Source organism: Paramormyrops kingsleyae, chromosome 4, assembly GCF_048594095.1.
Source record: "Paramormyrops kingsleyae isolate MSU_618 chromosome 4, PKINGS_0.4, whole genome shotgun sequence".
Classification (NCBI taxonomy): Eukaryota; Metazoa; Chordata; class Actinopteri; order Osteoglossiformes; family Mormyridae; genus Paramormyrops; species Paramormyrops kingsleyae.
The window spans coordinates 29065252-29079292 of record NC_132800.1 but is presented as its reverse complement, the minus strand read 5'-3'; the positions used below and the strand labels follow the sequence as shown (position 1 = coordinate 29079292).

Genomic DNA, 14041 nt, shown 5'->3' with positions numbered 1-14041 from the left:
CCAAAGGAATCGGCCCCTGGCTCTGTCCCGGCGCAGCCGCAGTCGGGGAGACCTGAGCGTCCGTCTGCCTTCAGAGCCTGACCAAAGGAATCGGCCCCTGGCTCTGTCCCGGCGCAGCCGCAGTCGGGGAGACCTGAGCGTCCGTCTGCCTTCAGAGCCAGACCAAAGGAATCGGCCCCTGGCTCTGTCCCGGCGCAGCCGCAGTCTGGGAGACCTGAGCGTCCGTCTGCCTTCAGAGCCTGACCCAAGGAATCGGCCCCTGGTTCTGTCCTGGCGCAGCCGCAGTCTGGGAGACCTGAGCGTCCGTCTGCCTTCAGAGCCTGACCCAAGGAATCGGCCCCTGGTTCTGTCCTGGCGCAGCCGCAGTCTGGGAGACCTGAGCGTCCGTCTGCCTTCAGAACCTGACCTAAGGAATCGGCCCCTGGCTCTGTCCTGGCACAGCCGCAGTCTGGGAAACCTGAGCGTCCGTCTGCCTTCAGAGCGTCTGCCTTCAGAGCCTGAGCGAAGGAATCGGCCCCTGGCTCTGTCCTGGCGCAGCCGCAGTCGGGGCGACCTGAGCCCCATGTGCGTGGAAGGGCTGACAGCTGCTGTATGTTCTTTGGACAGTAAGACTCAGATTTTCTCATGGATTCGTTTCCTTCTTGAAGAATTGTGCAGGACAGCAAATCCTTCTTCCAGTCTCCTCTGCACTTGTGCATCTCATGTTCACCACGTGTCCTATTTTCAGTAACAGAGAATGCAAAGGCATGTTTTCCGTAACCAAATGCTTTCATTAATGGGTGTGTGGCTCAGCGCGCTGGGATGCTGTGCCTGTGACTGGACGCTTCCTGGGTCTAATCCCTGGGTGGGCATGGTGATGTCACTGTTGGGCCCACTGTTACCCTATTGCTCCAGGGACTGACTGAACCTGCCTTCTCATAAACGTTCATAGCTTTGGATAAAAGAGTCTGCTGAAGAATGTAAACATCTCTTTTTATTTTATATTGGGAAGCTTGCTGAGATACAATGAAGACATGGATGCTGGGGTGGACTCTAATGTTCCTGCTGCTGCAGCATGCCCAGCCGACGCAGGTGGAAAACCGTGCTGGTAAGGACCTCCTCTGTGGAGCCCAGGAGCTGATGTTCTATGCGTGGTACTCTGTGCCTGGTACTCTGTGCCTGGTACTCTGTACCTGGTACTCTGTACCTGGTATTCTGTGCCTCTCCTGTGTAGCCCAGGAGCTGGTACTCTATGCCTTAGAAGGGTAGAGGACACAGTAGGTTAAGTGAACGTGGATGGAAGGTTAATTTGCATATGAATATTATGATTATATTGCTCTATAATGCTCCTGAGAGTGCCTGCTGGCGTATAGATGATCCCCGTGGTTGAGGTTGGTGTCCTTCTCGCAGGCTGTAGCACGGCAGCCATGGACCTGGTCTACATCCTCGACGGCTCTTCCAGCGTGGGTGTTTCCGATTTCGACACGGCCAAGCGGTGGCTCATCAACGTCACCAGCAGCTTCCTGGTGGGCCCCCAGTACACACGAGCAGCGGTGGTCCAGTACAGCGACACGCCACGGCTAGAGGTCCCGCTGGGTTTGCACCAGAGCGCTCAAGACCTCATCCGGGCCATCGGCGCCATAAGCTACCTGGGTGGCAACACTCAGTCGGGGCGTGCCATCAGGTTTGCCAGCGAGCACGTCTTCCCCCCGCCCTCGAGTGCCTCGTCCCCGAGGCCGGCCCGGCACCGCATCGCCGTGGTGGTGACAGACGGCAAGTCGCAGGATGATGTGGTGGATGCCGCTCTGGAAGCCCGAGCCCAGAACATCGTGCTGTTCGCCGTGGGTGTGGGCAGCGAGGTGGCCAGCTCCGAGCTGGTTTCCTTTGCCAACAGGCCCTCGTCCGCGTACGTGCTGTACGCAAAGGACTACACCACCATTGGGCACATCCTGGGTGCCATGCAGCAGAAGCTGTGTGAGGGTGAGGCTCTTAGGGAGACGATACACCAATGCTGCTCAAGCTACTTTCACATTAATACTGGGCACCAGGGTTTTATTTGAAAAACTTTCATTGGCAGCGGGCAACTTTTCAATATCATCCAGATTCGGATGAGATCTCTTTTGTCTCACCTGTTTGGCTGTTGCCTGGCAACATTGTGGTGTGTATAATCACCTTTACGGTCGACAGTGTCATACTACAGCATTCATGTCAGCTTTTGTTTACTTAGTGGATGCTTTTGTCCAAAACAGAGCACAGGTGAGGCGGGTAGTGCTTAAAGAAGCAGGACGACTCATCGCTCTACAGAGCACAGGCGCGGCGGGTGGTGCTTAAATAAGCAGGACGACTCATCGCTCTACAGAGCACAGGCGCGGCGGGTGGTGCTTAAAGAAGCAGGACGACTCATCGCTCTACAGAGCACAGGCGCGGCGGGTGGTGCTTAAAGAAGCAGGACGACTCATCGCTCTACAGAGCACAGGCGCGGCGGGTGGTGCTTAAATAAGCAGGACGACTCATCGCTCTACAGAGCACAGGCGCGGCGGGTGGTGCTTAAAGAAGCAGGACGACTCATCGCTCTACAGAGCACAGGCGCGGCGGGTGGTGCTTAAAGAAGCAGGACGACTCATCGCTCTACAGAGCACAGGCGAGGCGGGTGGTGCTTAAAGAAGCAGGACGACTCATCGCTCTACAGAGCACAGGCGCGGCGGGTGGTGCTTAAAGAAGCAGGACGACTCATCGCTCTACAGAGCACAGGCGCGGCGGGTGGTGCTTAAAGAAGCAGGACGACTCATCGCTGTACAGAGCACAGGCGCGGCGGGTGGTGCTTAAAGAAGCAGGACGACTCATCGCTCTACAGAGCACAGGCGCGGCGGGTGGTGCTTAAAGAAGCAGGACGACTCATCGCTGTACAGAGCACAGGCGTGGCGGGTGGTGCTTAAAGAAGCAGGACGACTCATCACTCTGCTTTTTTTCTCCACGTAGCCAAGTGAAGCAGAGAAGGTGGTTTTCAATAAAAATGGCTTTGGTCGTGTGGTGGTGGAGGGGGGGGGGGGGACTCTGAGCCACCAAAACCTCTGTTCTCGTGGGGGGAGGGGGGTGTCATCTCCAAGCCACCGAAACCTCTGCTCCCGCGCACGCTGAAGAAATAACAGGAAGTGAGATAATCACCTACAAAGCTGAGCCAGTGGAAAGTGCACTTTGACATTTTCTGCCTTATAATACTGTAAGACTGAGAATGCCGATAAGCTGTGTTACTCCTTAAATATCGCCATCGACTGAGACGCTGATTTATAAAGAGTGATGTTTCTCAGTCTGCTTCTCGGGAACACCTGGACAGTCCGTGTCTCGCAGGGAGCTGGGGGGGGGGCTACAATGTGCACCCCATCTCACAGAAGCAGGTCAGGGAGTCGAGTGGACAGCAGCAGCCTCACGGAGGCTCTTACACATGTGAGAAGCAGATGTGACCACAAGGCAGCCGGAATGTTCTGGAGCATTTGATAATTAGACAGAGCGGCTCAGATTTAGCAGTACCTTCTGTTACTCGTTACTCATATTACTGACTCCGAAGAATTTTTTGTAAAATGAAATTTTTCTCTAATCTTGTTTGCATTTATTACAAGTTCCACTTAAAATCGTTCCTGTTTGATGAACGTTACTCTCCCTGTATAGCTTTTCTTTTCTCCTCCTTATAAAGCGACCTTGGTTGTTGTGAAAGGCGCTATATAAATGTAATATTATTATTATTGCTACTTATTTAGGTTTATTAATACCTATCACTGAGTGACCCAGTTCTTTTAGGACTTGAGCTAACTTTAATCTTCTGTTATTTTTAACCCTTCAGAGTCTGTTTGTCCAGCGCAAATCCCTGTGGGTTCGAAACACGAGAAGGGATTCGAGCTGATATCGGGAATGAGGATTGACCGGAAGGCCGCGAAGGTGCCGGGCTCTCTGGAGTCGGAGGGGGCCTACATGCTGAGCCACGCGGTGGACATCACGGAGAGCACCAGGTGGGTGACCCTCTGTCTGGCCCACACTGACCCCCATAGGCTATCACTGCGATAGAGTCGATGTGTGTTTGGAAAGTTGTGGTGTCTGACATGCTCCTGCAGGCCAAGACCTGCCTCCTTGCTCATATTCACAGCCTGGGGTGGGTTTGACTCTTATCTCCTCCTGGTACATGTCGCTGTCTGCAGGGGGGTCTTCCCCGAGGGCCTGCCCCCGGCCTACGTGTTCGTGGCCACGCTGAGGCTGAAGGAGCCCACCGACCGGGAAGCGTTCGACCTGTGGAGGATCCTGTCCAGGGACGGCACCACGCAGGTCGCCGTGACGCTCGACGGCAAAAGCGGATCCGTCGCGTTCAGCACCACCAGCACCAAGAGCCAGCTGCAATCGGCTCGCTTCAGCGAGGGGGCCATTAAGGTCTGTTGAAGGGGCTAAAAAACACATGCAAAGTGTGCAAGCGGAGAACAGGGGACCGGCCCGAAAACACAGCAGGAAAGGGGCAGAGATATAAAACACAGAGTTGGATGGTGACCTTACTACGCTTTCAGATATACTATAGAATTAGGCAGTTCTTGGCAGTCTGTAGGTCAGGGCCAGAATGAATGAGAAAATGCTGCATTCAGTTTGGACAAATTATCTGCAAAGAGTTGTAGCGGGGCTCCTGGTGCGTGGAGTGATGCTTTCACACTCACGATCAAAAGACCTTTACTGCCACCCCCCCCCCCCAGGCCCCCATCATTTACGCCCACAGATTACAGTAACTCTCACCTCTCACTTCAGATAAAGTGCAATAGCTGTCGTGGGAAGGGTGTGGGGGTGTCACGCTGAGCTCGGGGGTGTCGTGCTGAGCTTAGGGGTGTCGCGCTGAGCTTGGGGGTGTCGTGCTGAGCTTAGGGGTGTCGTGCTGAGCTCGGGGGTGTCGCGCTGAGCTTGCGGGTGTCACGCTGAGCTTGTGGGTATCGTGCTGAGCTTGGGGGTATCGTGCTGAGCTGAGGGGTGTCGTGCTGAGCTCGGGGGTGTCGCGCTGAGCTTGCGGGTGTCGTGCTGAGCTCGGCTCATCCACAGAGGCTGTTCGATGGCGACTGGCACCACCTGAAGCTGCAGGTTCAGCCCCGCGGCGTCGCCTGCTTCCTGGACAACGTGCTGGTGGCGGAGAGGCTTCTGGACCAGGTCATGCCCATCTACATCAACGGCCGGACACAGGTCGCCAAGGCAACCAGGACAGGAGTCAGCGTCCCGGTGGGTCGGCCAGAGAGTCGCGTCTCCATCCGTGTCATCGGCTAAAAGGGACATTTTTGGGCAGAGTTTGTTCTCAGTGATTTTATATTTAATCGCTTCCTCACAGTTTAGGGCAGTGTTTCCCAACCCGGCATGTGGGGACCAACACCAGCAGATGGTCCACATTTTTGCTCCCTCCCAGCTCCAAAAAAAGGAGCAAAAACATGGACTGTATGCAGGTCCCCAAGGACTGGATTGGGAAACACTGGTTTAGGGCTCTTACAGTATGATCATATTTATTTTTCCCTAGGAAAAATATCCAGTGTTCTTCTTGCATATTATAGGTTAATAACACTGTCAATCACCAGTGGTTAGGTGATTGTATTGACAGATGTGCCCGCCTCCCCAGCTGCAAAGTGCTTTGGTCCGCCTGTTAATCACCAGACTCATCACTACTGGTTATGTCAGGGCCCCCTGTGCTCTGCAGAGGAGAGAGAGGCCCACGGCGCGGGTCAGGTTCCACTAGGCAGAGCGCTATGCAGATTTTCATTCTGACTAAGCGCTGAAGCATTCAGTTTGACTAATCTCATTTGTAATTTATGTCAGTCTGTGGTCCCTCTCAGTGCTAATGCTGTTAGCTTTGAAGCCAGAGCCAGGATTCCCCCCGCTGCCCTAGAGCTCCTCAGGTGTTTCTAAAGTGAAGGACCTCTCTGCTGCGGCGTAATTGGGTAATGGAAGCGGGCAAGAAAGCCAGCGTGAGTCACCTCTGTGTGCTTCTCTGCTTCCCTCCCTTTCAGATCGAGGTGCAGAAGCTGAGGCTGTACTGTGACCCACAGCAGGTGGAGAGAGAGGCGGCGTGTGAGATCGTCTCCGTGGTGAGTCTGCCAGCAGCTCGCCTGCCTGTCGTCTGTCTGTCTGTCTGTCTGCCAGCCGCTCGCCTGCCTGTCTGTCTGTCTGCCTGTCTGTCTGTCTGTCTGTCTGTCTGTCTGTCTGCCAGCCGCTCGCCCACCTGCCTGTCTGTCTGTCTGTCTGTCTGTCTGCCAGCCGCTCGCCCACCTACCTGTCTGTCTGTCTGCCAGCCGCTCGCCTGCCTGCCTGCCTGTCTGTCTGTCTGTCTGCCTGCCAGCCGCTCGCCCGCCTGCCTGTCTGTCTGTCTGCCTGTCTGCCCTCTGCTCGCTTGCCAGCCACTCGGCTGTCAGTGCGGCGTGAGCATGCCGCTGTCGACTCATTCTCTACATCTTTCTCTGCACAGGTGGACAGCAGGGTGAGTTGCCGGTCCTTGCAGCTGTGCGTGTGCCACGCGTGTCTGCCAGTCTGTGCCAGTCAGCAGGTGCTGTGTCTCGCCCTACTCAGTGCCCTGCAGACCGAGCCCCCAGTGCGGCGCACTGTCACTGCCCCCGCGGGTATCCAGGCCCCCCTGGCCCTCCGGGGCCCATGGTAAGCATCCCCACCCCCAGCCTAAATCGCAGTCCTTCTGCTACGTGAATATCTATGACTGCTGCTTTTCAGTTGGGTTTGCCAGTTGAAAATGGACCTTAACCCTCTGGAGTCGGCTCTCCTGCACGCGGTACAACACAGAAATTTAGCCAAACCATTTAACAAACTCCGCATTTTTGTCATGAACATTTAAAAACACCCCCAGTAACCTTGAACAGTCTACTTTTCAAACATATATATATCTATATATATATATATACACCGGCAGTCATAAGAACATAAGAAATTTACAAACGAGAGGAGGCCATTCGGCCCATCAAGCTCGTTTGGGGAGAACTTAACTAATAGCTCAGAGTTGTTAAAGTCATGTACAGTCATTGCTCCTTCCGACCCGTAGCCGTTAAAATCCGGCCTGCACAGCGCCAATGTGGCTGCATATATTCTGTCCCTGCAGGGCCTCCATGGACTGAAGGGCCGCGAAGGCCCCCCCGGCCCTGACGGTAAGCCTGTGAGTACCTCCCCCCCCCCCGCCATGTCTCTCTCCACCCACACACCTTTGGTGGAACTTTGGTGACAAGCGTCAAACTGACCGAATCCCCTTAACCGCTGCTGAGGTTTCTGTGCTGAAGTTAATAAGCTTCATCAAATGCTGAAGCTTATTAACACGTGTGTTTGCGCTGCGACCATGCATCGTCTGCATTTCAAATGTCGCACAATGTACATTTTTGATGTAATAATAGCGATACTTCACTCATCTCCATGGGGAATATGAGTCATTTTCTCATAACCCATCTTGTTCTCCATAAAACCCAAAGCTGTATAAAGAGGCGAGAGCAGGTTTGTGTCAGAGCAGGAGCTCAGCCAGTGTGCAGGACCCGCACTGGGCCAAACGGGGTATGAGTCTGGAACCAGCGACCACCTGGTTACCACCTGGTTACGGAGTCTTACCCCACAGAGACGCACAGCATCCCAGGGTCACATTTCACGCATCATCCGACTGTAACTAATTATCTTCTGCGAGCGTATCAGTGGCGTATCAGCATGGAGCTGGGGGGGATTTCCTCGCTGGGCGTGTGACAAGCCTGTCTTTCTGAAGGGGAAGCCGGGCCAGACAGGAGCTCCCGGAGAAGCAGGTCCGGCTGGGCAGAAGGTGAATGGCGCCCAGAATACACTCGCTCCCATAAAGGCGGTGGCGTGACATCGAGCCCCTTAAATAACACCCAGGGTCTGTCCCTCTGCCCGTGTGACAGGGTGAACCGGCATCGCCAGGACCAAGAGGATATCCCGGACCCCCAGGACTGAAGGCAAGCCCCCCCATCCTGCTGGGAACGAGGGAAAGGCAGTCCGGTGTTCGGTGTGAGACAATCTCATAATTTTGTGTGCGCAGGGTGATGGAGGACTGCAGGGGCCCCCAGGGAGGACCGGGCCCCCAGGGAGGACCGGGCCCCCGGGACCCGTGGTGAGGCCCTGTGCTCAGCCAGCCCGCTTGCCCGCGAGTCTGTAATGCAGTAAAAGTCGGGCACTGCTATGTTTTCTCTGCTGGCTAATGGCACATTTCTGTCCTCTGTAGCGAGCTGGTTTCTCCCCGAAATATGTGCATCTCATTGATATTCAGCATCACAGGCCTCTGCCGCAAGAAGTCGATACGAGTATTTATGACATTCATTGTAAAATGAAATTAAAGCAGATGGAACAGATGGAAAGGGAAACAAACTGTGTAAATGCTACAAGCTGCTATAGCTGCTGTAACGTAACTTTTAGGAAGGAACACATGCATGCAGATGGAAGAGAGTGAAAGGAACATTGCTTCTGTTACATTGCTTTCTTTCAGACTAAAGGGCCAGGTGTGACGCGATTAAACTTAGCCGCCATGGCGCACCACTGGAAAAAGGTACCGGAGAGGAAACAAACCTTTAAGCTATTATGTATCACCCGAGACTTTGGAATTTTCTGAACTTTCTGTTATAAAGGCAGAAATTGAAACAGTCTTTCTGACAAAGTCAGCCAAGGATGACTTGTGGGTTTATTTTACATTAAATGAAGCAAAGAGCATCGTAAACCGTGCGTTGGTGTCTGTGTGGACTTTATAATAATCAACGCTAAATTCTCATGAAGTAACTGGAAGACGTGCTTCCTTCCTGTCTCCTAGGGAAGCCCAGGGGAGACCGGCCTGCCCGGACCAATCGTAAGTGTTCGGCGTGTGTTCAGTGATTGGACAGGCCTCATACAGATATGGATGCTCACTGGGCCTCTCAGACAGACGCACTGGAGCTCCCCGACTTCCGGGCTGCGGATTTCTGAGCCGTGCGGCCGTCTGGCGGCGACTGCCTCCCGCGTCAGGCCCCCTGCGGTGCCTCCCCAGCGTAACCCTCAGTGTCCTCCCTCTCCCCACAGGGCACGCCGGGCGCGGAGGGCCAGAAGGTGAGCCTGCCGTACACCTTCAGAAGCTGCACTCCCCACTGCACTGAAATGCTCATTTGCATTCAGGCACTACTGAGGCCACCCCTCAGTTCATTTTATTTTCTCACACCTTAAAAATGTACATTTTTTTCTGTTTTTGTAATGCACACGGTAGTGATCTCTACTGCTGCTACAACTCGTGTTATAATAGTGGGTGTCTGTGGGTCGGTGGGTATCTGAGTGTCTGTGGGTCGGTGGGTATCTGAGTAACATCTGAATGCAGTGAAAGGTGTCAAACGCAGATAAGAGCCTGTGAGATAGATTCACTCAAAAGCGGCTTGATGGAGATACGCTAATCAGCCGATCTACAAAAGGCATCCGTGTCAGGGAACATTACACACACAAGCGGCTCTCTAGAGCAGGCCTACCGTGTCAGGGAACATTACACACGCCAGCGGCTCTCTAGAGCAGGCCTGCCTTTGAAATGAAGCCAGAGCTGCTGAGAGACGGTTATGCTTCTGTTATGAACAGCGATAGGAAGGTCAGGGAGTCAAAACTCTGACGGTGTTTACAGTACATGCAAAAGCCAGACGCGTGTTTCTCCGCCCGCCTGACCCCATATCACACAGAAGTGTTTTTTGTGTTCCAGCACAGAGAGCCAGCTTGCCAGCGTAAATGATTCCGTTTGTTATCAGGAAAAGCTGCACTCACTCCCAGACCTGACTGCACGCCACTGAAATGCGGAACTTCCAAGAACGTGCTCATGATACCTAGTAATCTTTAAATCTAAATATTCTGCTGTCAGATGCTCAGTTCTGAATGTTTTACTTACTTCTCTGCTTTCGTATTTTTGCATGTTTATTTATGCATATTTATATTTTATCACTAAGGGCTAAATAAAATCAGGTAGCGTGAGGGAAATGGGCATCGATTGAATGTTGTGTTCAGTAGGTAGCAGGGAGCCCTTTAAGGGTCCTCGAGATGAGAGTTGCGGAGCAGAGGGGCTGTGCTCGTGCTCGTGCTCGTGCTATGGCTGACAGCTCCTGAGATCGACAGGCAGGATGTAGCGGTGGGTAACGAAGGCGTGACAGAGGGCCGCTCACTCTTGGTGGCCCTTTGATGTCTTAGATACCCCGTGACCCGTCCCCTGCTCCCCGTGACCCGTCCCGCCGGGCCGAGGTCTGAGTCTCGCTTCGTCGCTTTATCTCCCCTGCCACTGCACAATGGCAGTGTTCTAGCCGCTCGGCCTGTCGGCAGATCATCAGATCATCAGCGTGCTGCCAGATTTCACGCTGAGATCAGAGGGGGACACCCCCAGGACGCCTGTGTGGTCCTCCGTGACCCCCCAGCCCGCCCTGCTCGCCCCCAGCGGTGGTCTGATCCTTCACATGTTCCCTAGCTGGCCTAACGGCTGTTTCTGTGTCGGGTTTGACAGAGCTCCTCCCGATGGTGAGGAGTGGTAGTACATTCGAACTGGCGTGGCTAAACCGAAAGCCCCTAAGTGATCTCATTCTGCACACTTACCAGTGGCATGTACAGGGGTGGGGCCACAGGGGCACTGCCCCCAGCTGAAAGCTGATTGGCCCCGGAGTTCCACCTCCCCTGTCACTCACCAATTCCAAGCACATCATTGGCTAATGATAAGTTTGACCCCACTGTATGAATTATGGCCCCTTTAAAGTCCTTACGAAGTCCTAGAATCAGCCATGATACCTACCGGTCCTATCTCATCTTGTTAACTGGTGAGAACCATAAGACTTGCAGCAAACTAATAAATAATAAAAAAATAAAGTTAGAATGAAGTTAGAAGTTTTGTACCATACGCATCAGCACTTCACACTAAAAAGTCATTTTTAGTGTCTGCTTCTGAATTCTGATTGGGTAATAAGAATAGATTAAAACTAGGCGAGATGGTTCAAACCTTAAGCGTAAGAGTGGCATTAGTACAGAGGAAATGCACTGCATTCACGAAGACGTATGAAAGAGACACTGTACTCTGTCACACAGTATCTGACAGCACAGAAGGCTGACATCTATTCCAGTTTGGGTGGAGAACTTGCCTTCGCTCCCGTGGGAAAAGTTTTCCAGCAGTTGATATTTGTGGCTTCGCTCGTCATTCGTACATGTACCCGTGGGAGAGAGGGTAGGGCCTCCTGTCATAAAGGCTGACGGGGGCAGTGGGCGGAGGGCGTGGGCGGGCGGAGGGCGTGGGCGGGCGGAGGGCAGCAGCGGGCAGAGGGCGTGAGCCGGCGAGCAGCCAGGGTGCAGCCGCCTAGAAAGAGCCGGAAGGTATGGCGCTGAGGATAGCATTCGCGCGTTTCTTTGGAGAAAGCTAGCACGTCTAAATATGATTTAATCTCACCTCCACATTGACAGCCTCACACACACATATATACTTTAGAAGTTATATAAGACCCAGTGAACCACTGCAGTTTTCCAGCCGGCCTTGGGGACAATGGTAAGGAAGTGCAGGTCGCTGGTAGAGCTGCTGCCCCCGCGACCCGAACCCCGGACAAGCGGCAGATGATGGATGGATGGATGGAAGGATGGATGGATGGTAAGGAAGTGCACTTATCAGGAAGTCAGAGCTACTTCCACCGGAAATGGTCAGTGGCGATTGGACCGACTGGCCCTCAGTTAGTCCTCGGCACAGACCCGCGTGTGTAAGGCAAGCTGTGTCCGCTTTAATTCATTCTAGAAGACGACACGAATTCAGTTCTAACTAGGTAAAATGTGTATTGTTTATATCAGAAATTCAGTTTTAACTAATTAAAATGCCAATTCTTGATATTGGAAATTCTATTTTAGCTGGTGAGCCTCAAAACGTTTTTCTCAATTATTTCATTTATTTATTTGGAACTAGATAAAATGCCAGTTTCTAATAACAGGAATTCAGTTTTAACTAGTCAAAGTGCCAATGACTGATACCAGAAATAGGATTTTAACTAGTTGAAAATCCAATTTCTGAGATCAGAAATGCAGCCGTAGCTCGTTATAATTCAGTTACAAAGCTACTCGTAGGTGCAATAGAATTCCTGATATTAGAAATTGGCATTTTAAGTAGCTGATGAGCGGATGAGAAAAAGGTTTGGAATCTCTTGAGTTATTTTTTTAATCTGATTGGCGCAGAGCGACCCCCCCGCGGGGCCCCGGGCACAGACAGCTGCTGGCGCCACAAATCTGCGAGGAACTGGGCCTGTTTAGCTCGTGCGCCGCCGTAATGCGACGTCACATTTATACTGTAAGCGATGTGTGAGCAGCTGCAGCCTTCTTGATCACTGGTTCCTTTCGGAGGCAGGAACAGGGACTTTATTTGGGCCTGGCAGTGGAAACGTGTGTCACCCAAGCAGCAGGGAGCAGCAGAAAGGGCCACAGCGGAGGCACCGCAGGAGGAGAGCACATTTACTGGGAGAGAAAGGAAAACTCAGTGTTACACAAAGATGGGAAACAAGAAATATGTTAAATGAGTGCAGAGTTTCATCCATGCAGCTTGTTCTTGGAGCACAGCCAGAACCGATGTGTGATCCTTAGTAACGTGGTTCTCCTGGACCTTTTCTAAGCACTCATGCGAAACTGACATTCAAATGTCAGGCAAGGGACCTTGGCTTGTGTAGAGCTGTTTAGACCTTAGCCTGAGGGAAATGGACGTTTCTCACCCGGTACTGGGTCCACAGCTCATCCTGTGGGAAATGGACCTTCCCTGCCCGATACCGGGCCTGCAGCTCACCATGAGGGAAATGGACCTTCCCTGCCCGATACCGGGCCTGCAGCTCACCCTGAGGGAAATGGACCTTCCCTGCCCGATACCGGGCCTGCAGCTCACCATGAGGGAAATGGACCTTCCCTGCCCGATACCGGGCCTGCAGCTCATCCTGTGGGAAATGGACCTTCCCCGCTCAGTACCGGGCCTGCAGCTCACCATGAGGGAAATGGACCTTCCCTGCCCGATACCGGGCCTGCAGCTCACCCTGAGGGAAATGGACCTTCCCTGCCCGATACCGGGCCTGCAGCTCACCATGAGGGAAATGGACCTTCCCTGCCCGATACCGGGCCTGCAGCTCACCCTGAGGGAAATGGACCTTCCCCGCTTATGTTGCACTGACTGATTAAGTCAAGTTTTGTAAATTTTAAGTCATTAAAGGTTGCATATATACACCATGCGTAAGGAATCATGCACCTCCTGGTTGAGCGATGCAGGACCTGTGTAAATCATGCACCTCTTGGTCGGGCGATGCAGGACCTGTTTAAATCATGCACCTCTTGGTCGGGCGATGCAGGACCTGTGTAAATCATGCACCTCTTGGTCGGGCGATGCAGGACCTGTGTAAATCATGCACCTCTTGGTCGGGCGATGCAGATCCTGCATAAATCATGCACCTCCTGGTCGGGCGATGCAGGTCCTGCAGTCTCCAAGAACGGCCTGACTGTATATTTATATAGCATAAGAAGCCTTTGATTGTACAGCTTATTTGAACCTTTTCCAGGGTTTTCCTCCCATTTTGGATTAGAAGGGCCCTGGCCCGCGCTCCGACCCCCCCGAATGTGAACCGGCAGCCTTAACCGCATGTGGAGCCTTCTGCTGACTATGGGGGGGCTTGATGTGGGCAGTGAGGTCGGAATCAGGCGCTCTCCTCGGGTCGAGCCTACCGAAAAGACAGCACACACACACCCCGGCTGCGCAGGCTGTGAGCTGGCTGTAAGGACACACACACACACACACACACGTACACACATACACACACACGCGCGGACACACACACACACACAGCAGAGACAATAGGGCTGCCAGTAGGACTGAGCTTTTGGTATACAGAGACTTAAATGGACATTCAGTGAACATTAAAAGCGAATTAGCTTTGGATGTTTGCAATGCAGTCAAGTGACATAACAGGATGAGAAATGAGGTTTCAGCAAAGAGTGAAATTTCCCTCTGCGAATGACTCCCAACATAAAAGGCTACAGCTATTTCAGAGTGAAATTCCCCTCTGTCAGTGACTCCCAACATAAA

The 14041-nt window shown here is 53.0% G+C and overlaps 1 protein-coding gene across 1 annotated transcript in view; it reads left to right on the top strand.

Moving 5' to 3' along the window:
* The window catches only part of LOC111833998 (uncharacterized), a 36055-nt gene that overhangs the window by 6349 nt on the left and 15665 nt on the right, over positions 1-14041 (top strand). The window contains exons 2-16 of the mRNA XM_072711711.1: positions 992-1087; positions 1390-1959; positions 3818-3983; positions 4170-4395; positions 5044-5217; positions 5994-6071; positions 6449-6460; positions 6550-6633; positions 7088-7141; positions 7730-7783; positions 7884-7937; positions 8021-8092; positions 8465-8524; positions 8783-8818; positions 9028-9054. Coding sequence (XP_072567812.1) covers positions 1006-1087; positions 1390-1959; positions 3818-3983; positions 4170-4395; positions 5044-5217; positions 5994-6071; positions 6449-6460; positions 6550-6633; positions 7088-7141; positions 7730-7783; positions 7884-7937; positions 8021-8092; positions 8465-8524; positions 8783-8818; positions 9028-9054 — 1749 coding nt within the window. The 5' untranslated portion in view covers positions 992-1005. The remainder of the gene's footprint in view (positions 1-991; positions 1088-1389; positions 1960-3817; positions 3984-4169; positions 4396-5043; positions 5218-5993; positions 6072-6448; positions 6461-6549; positions 6634-7087; positions 7142-7729; positions 7784-7883; positions 7938-8020; positions 8093-8464; positions 8525-8782; positions 8819-9027; positions 9055-14041) is intronic.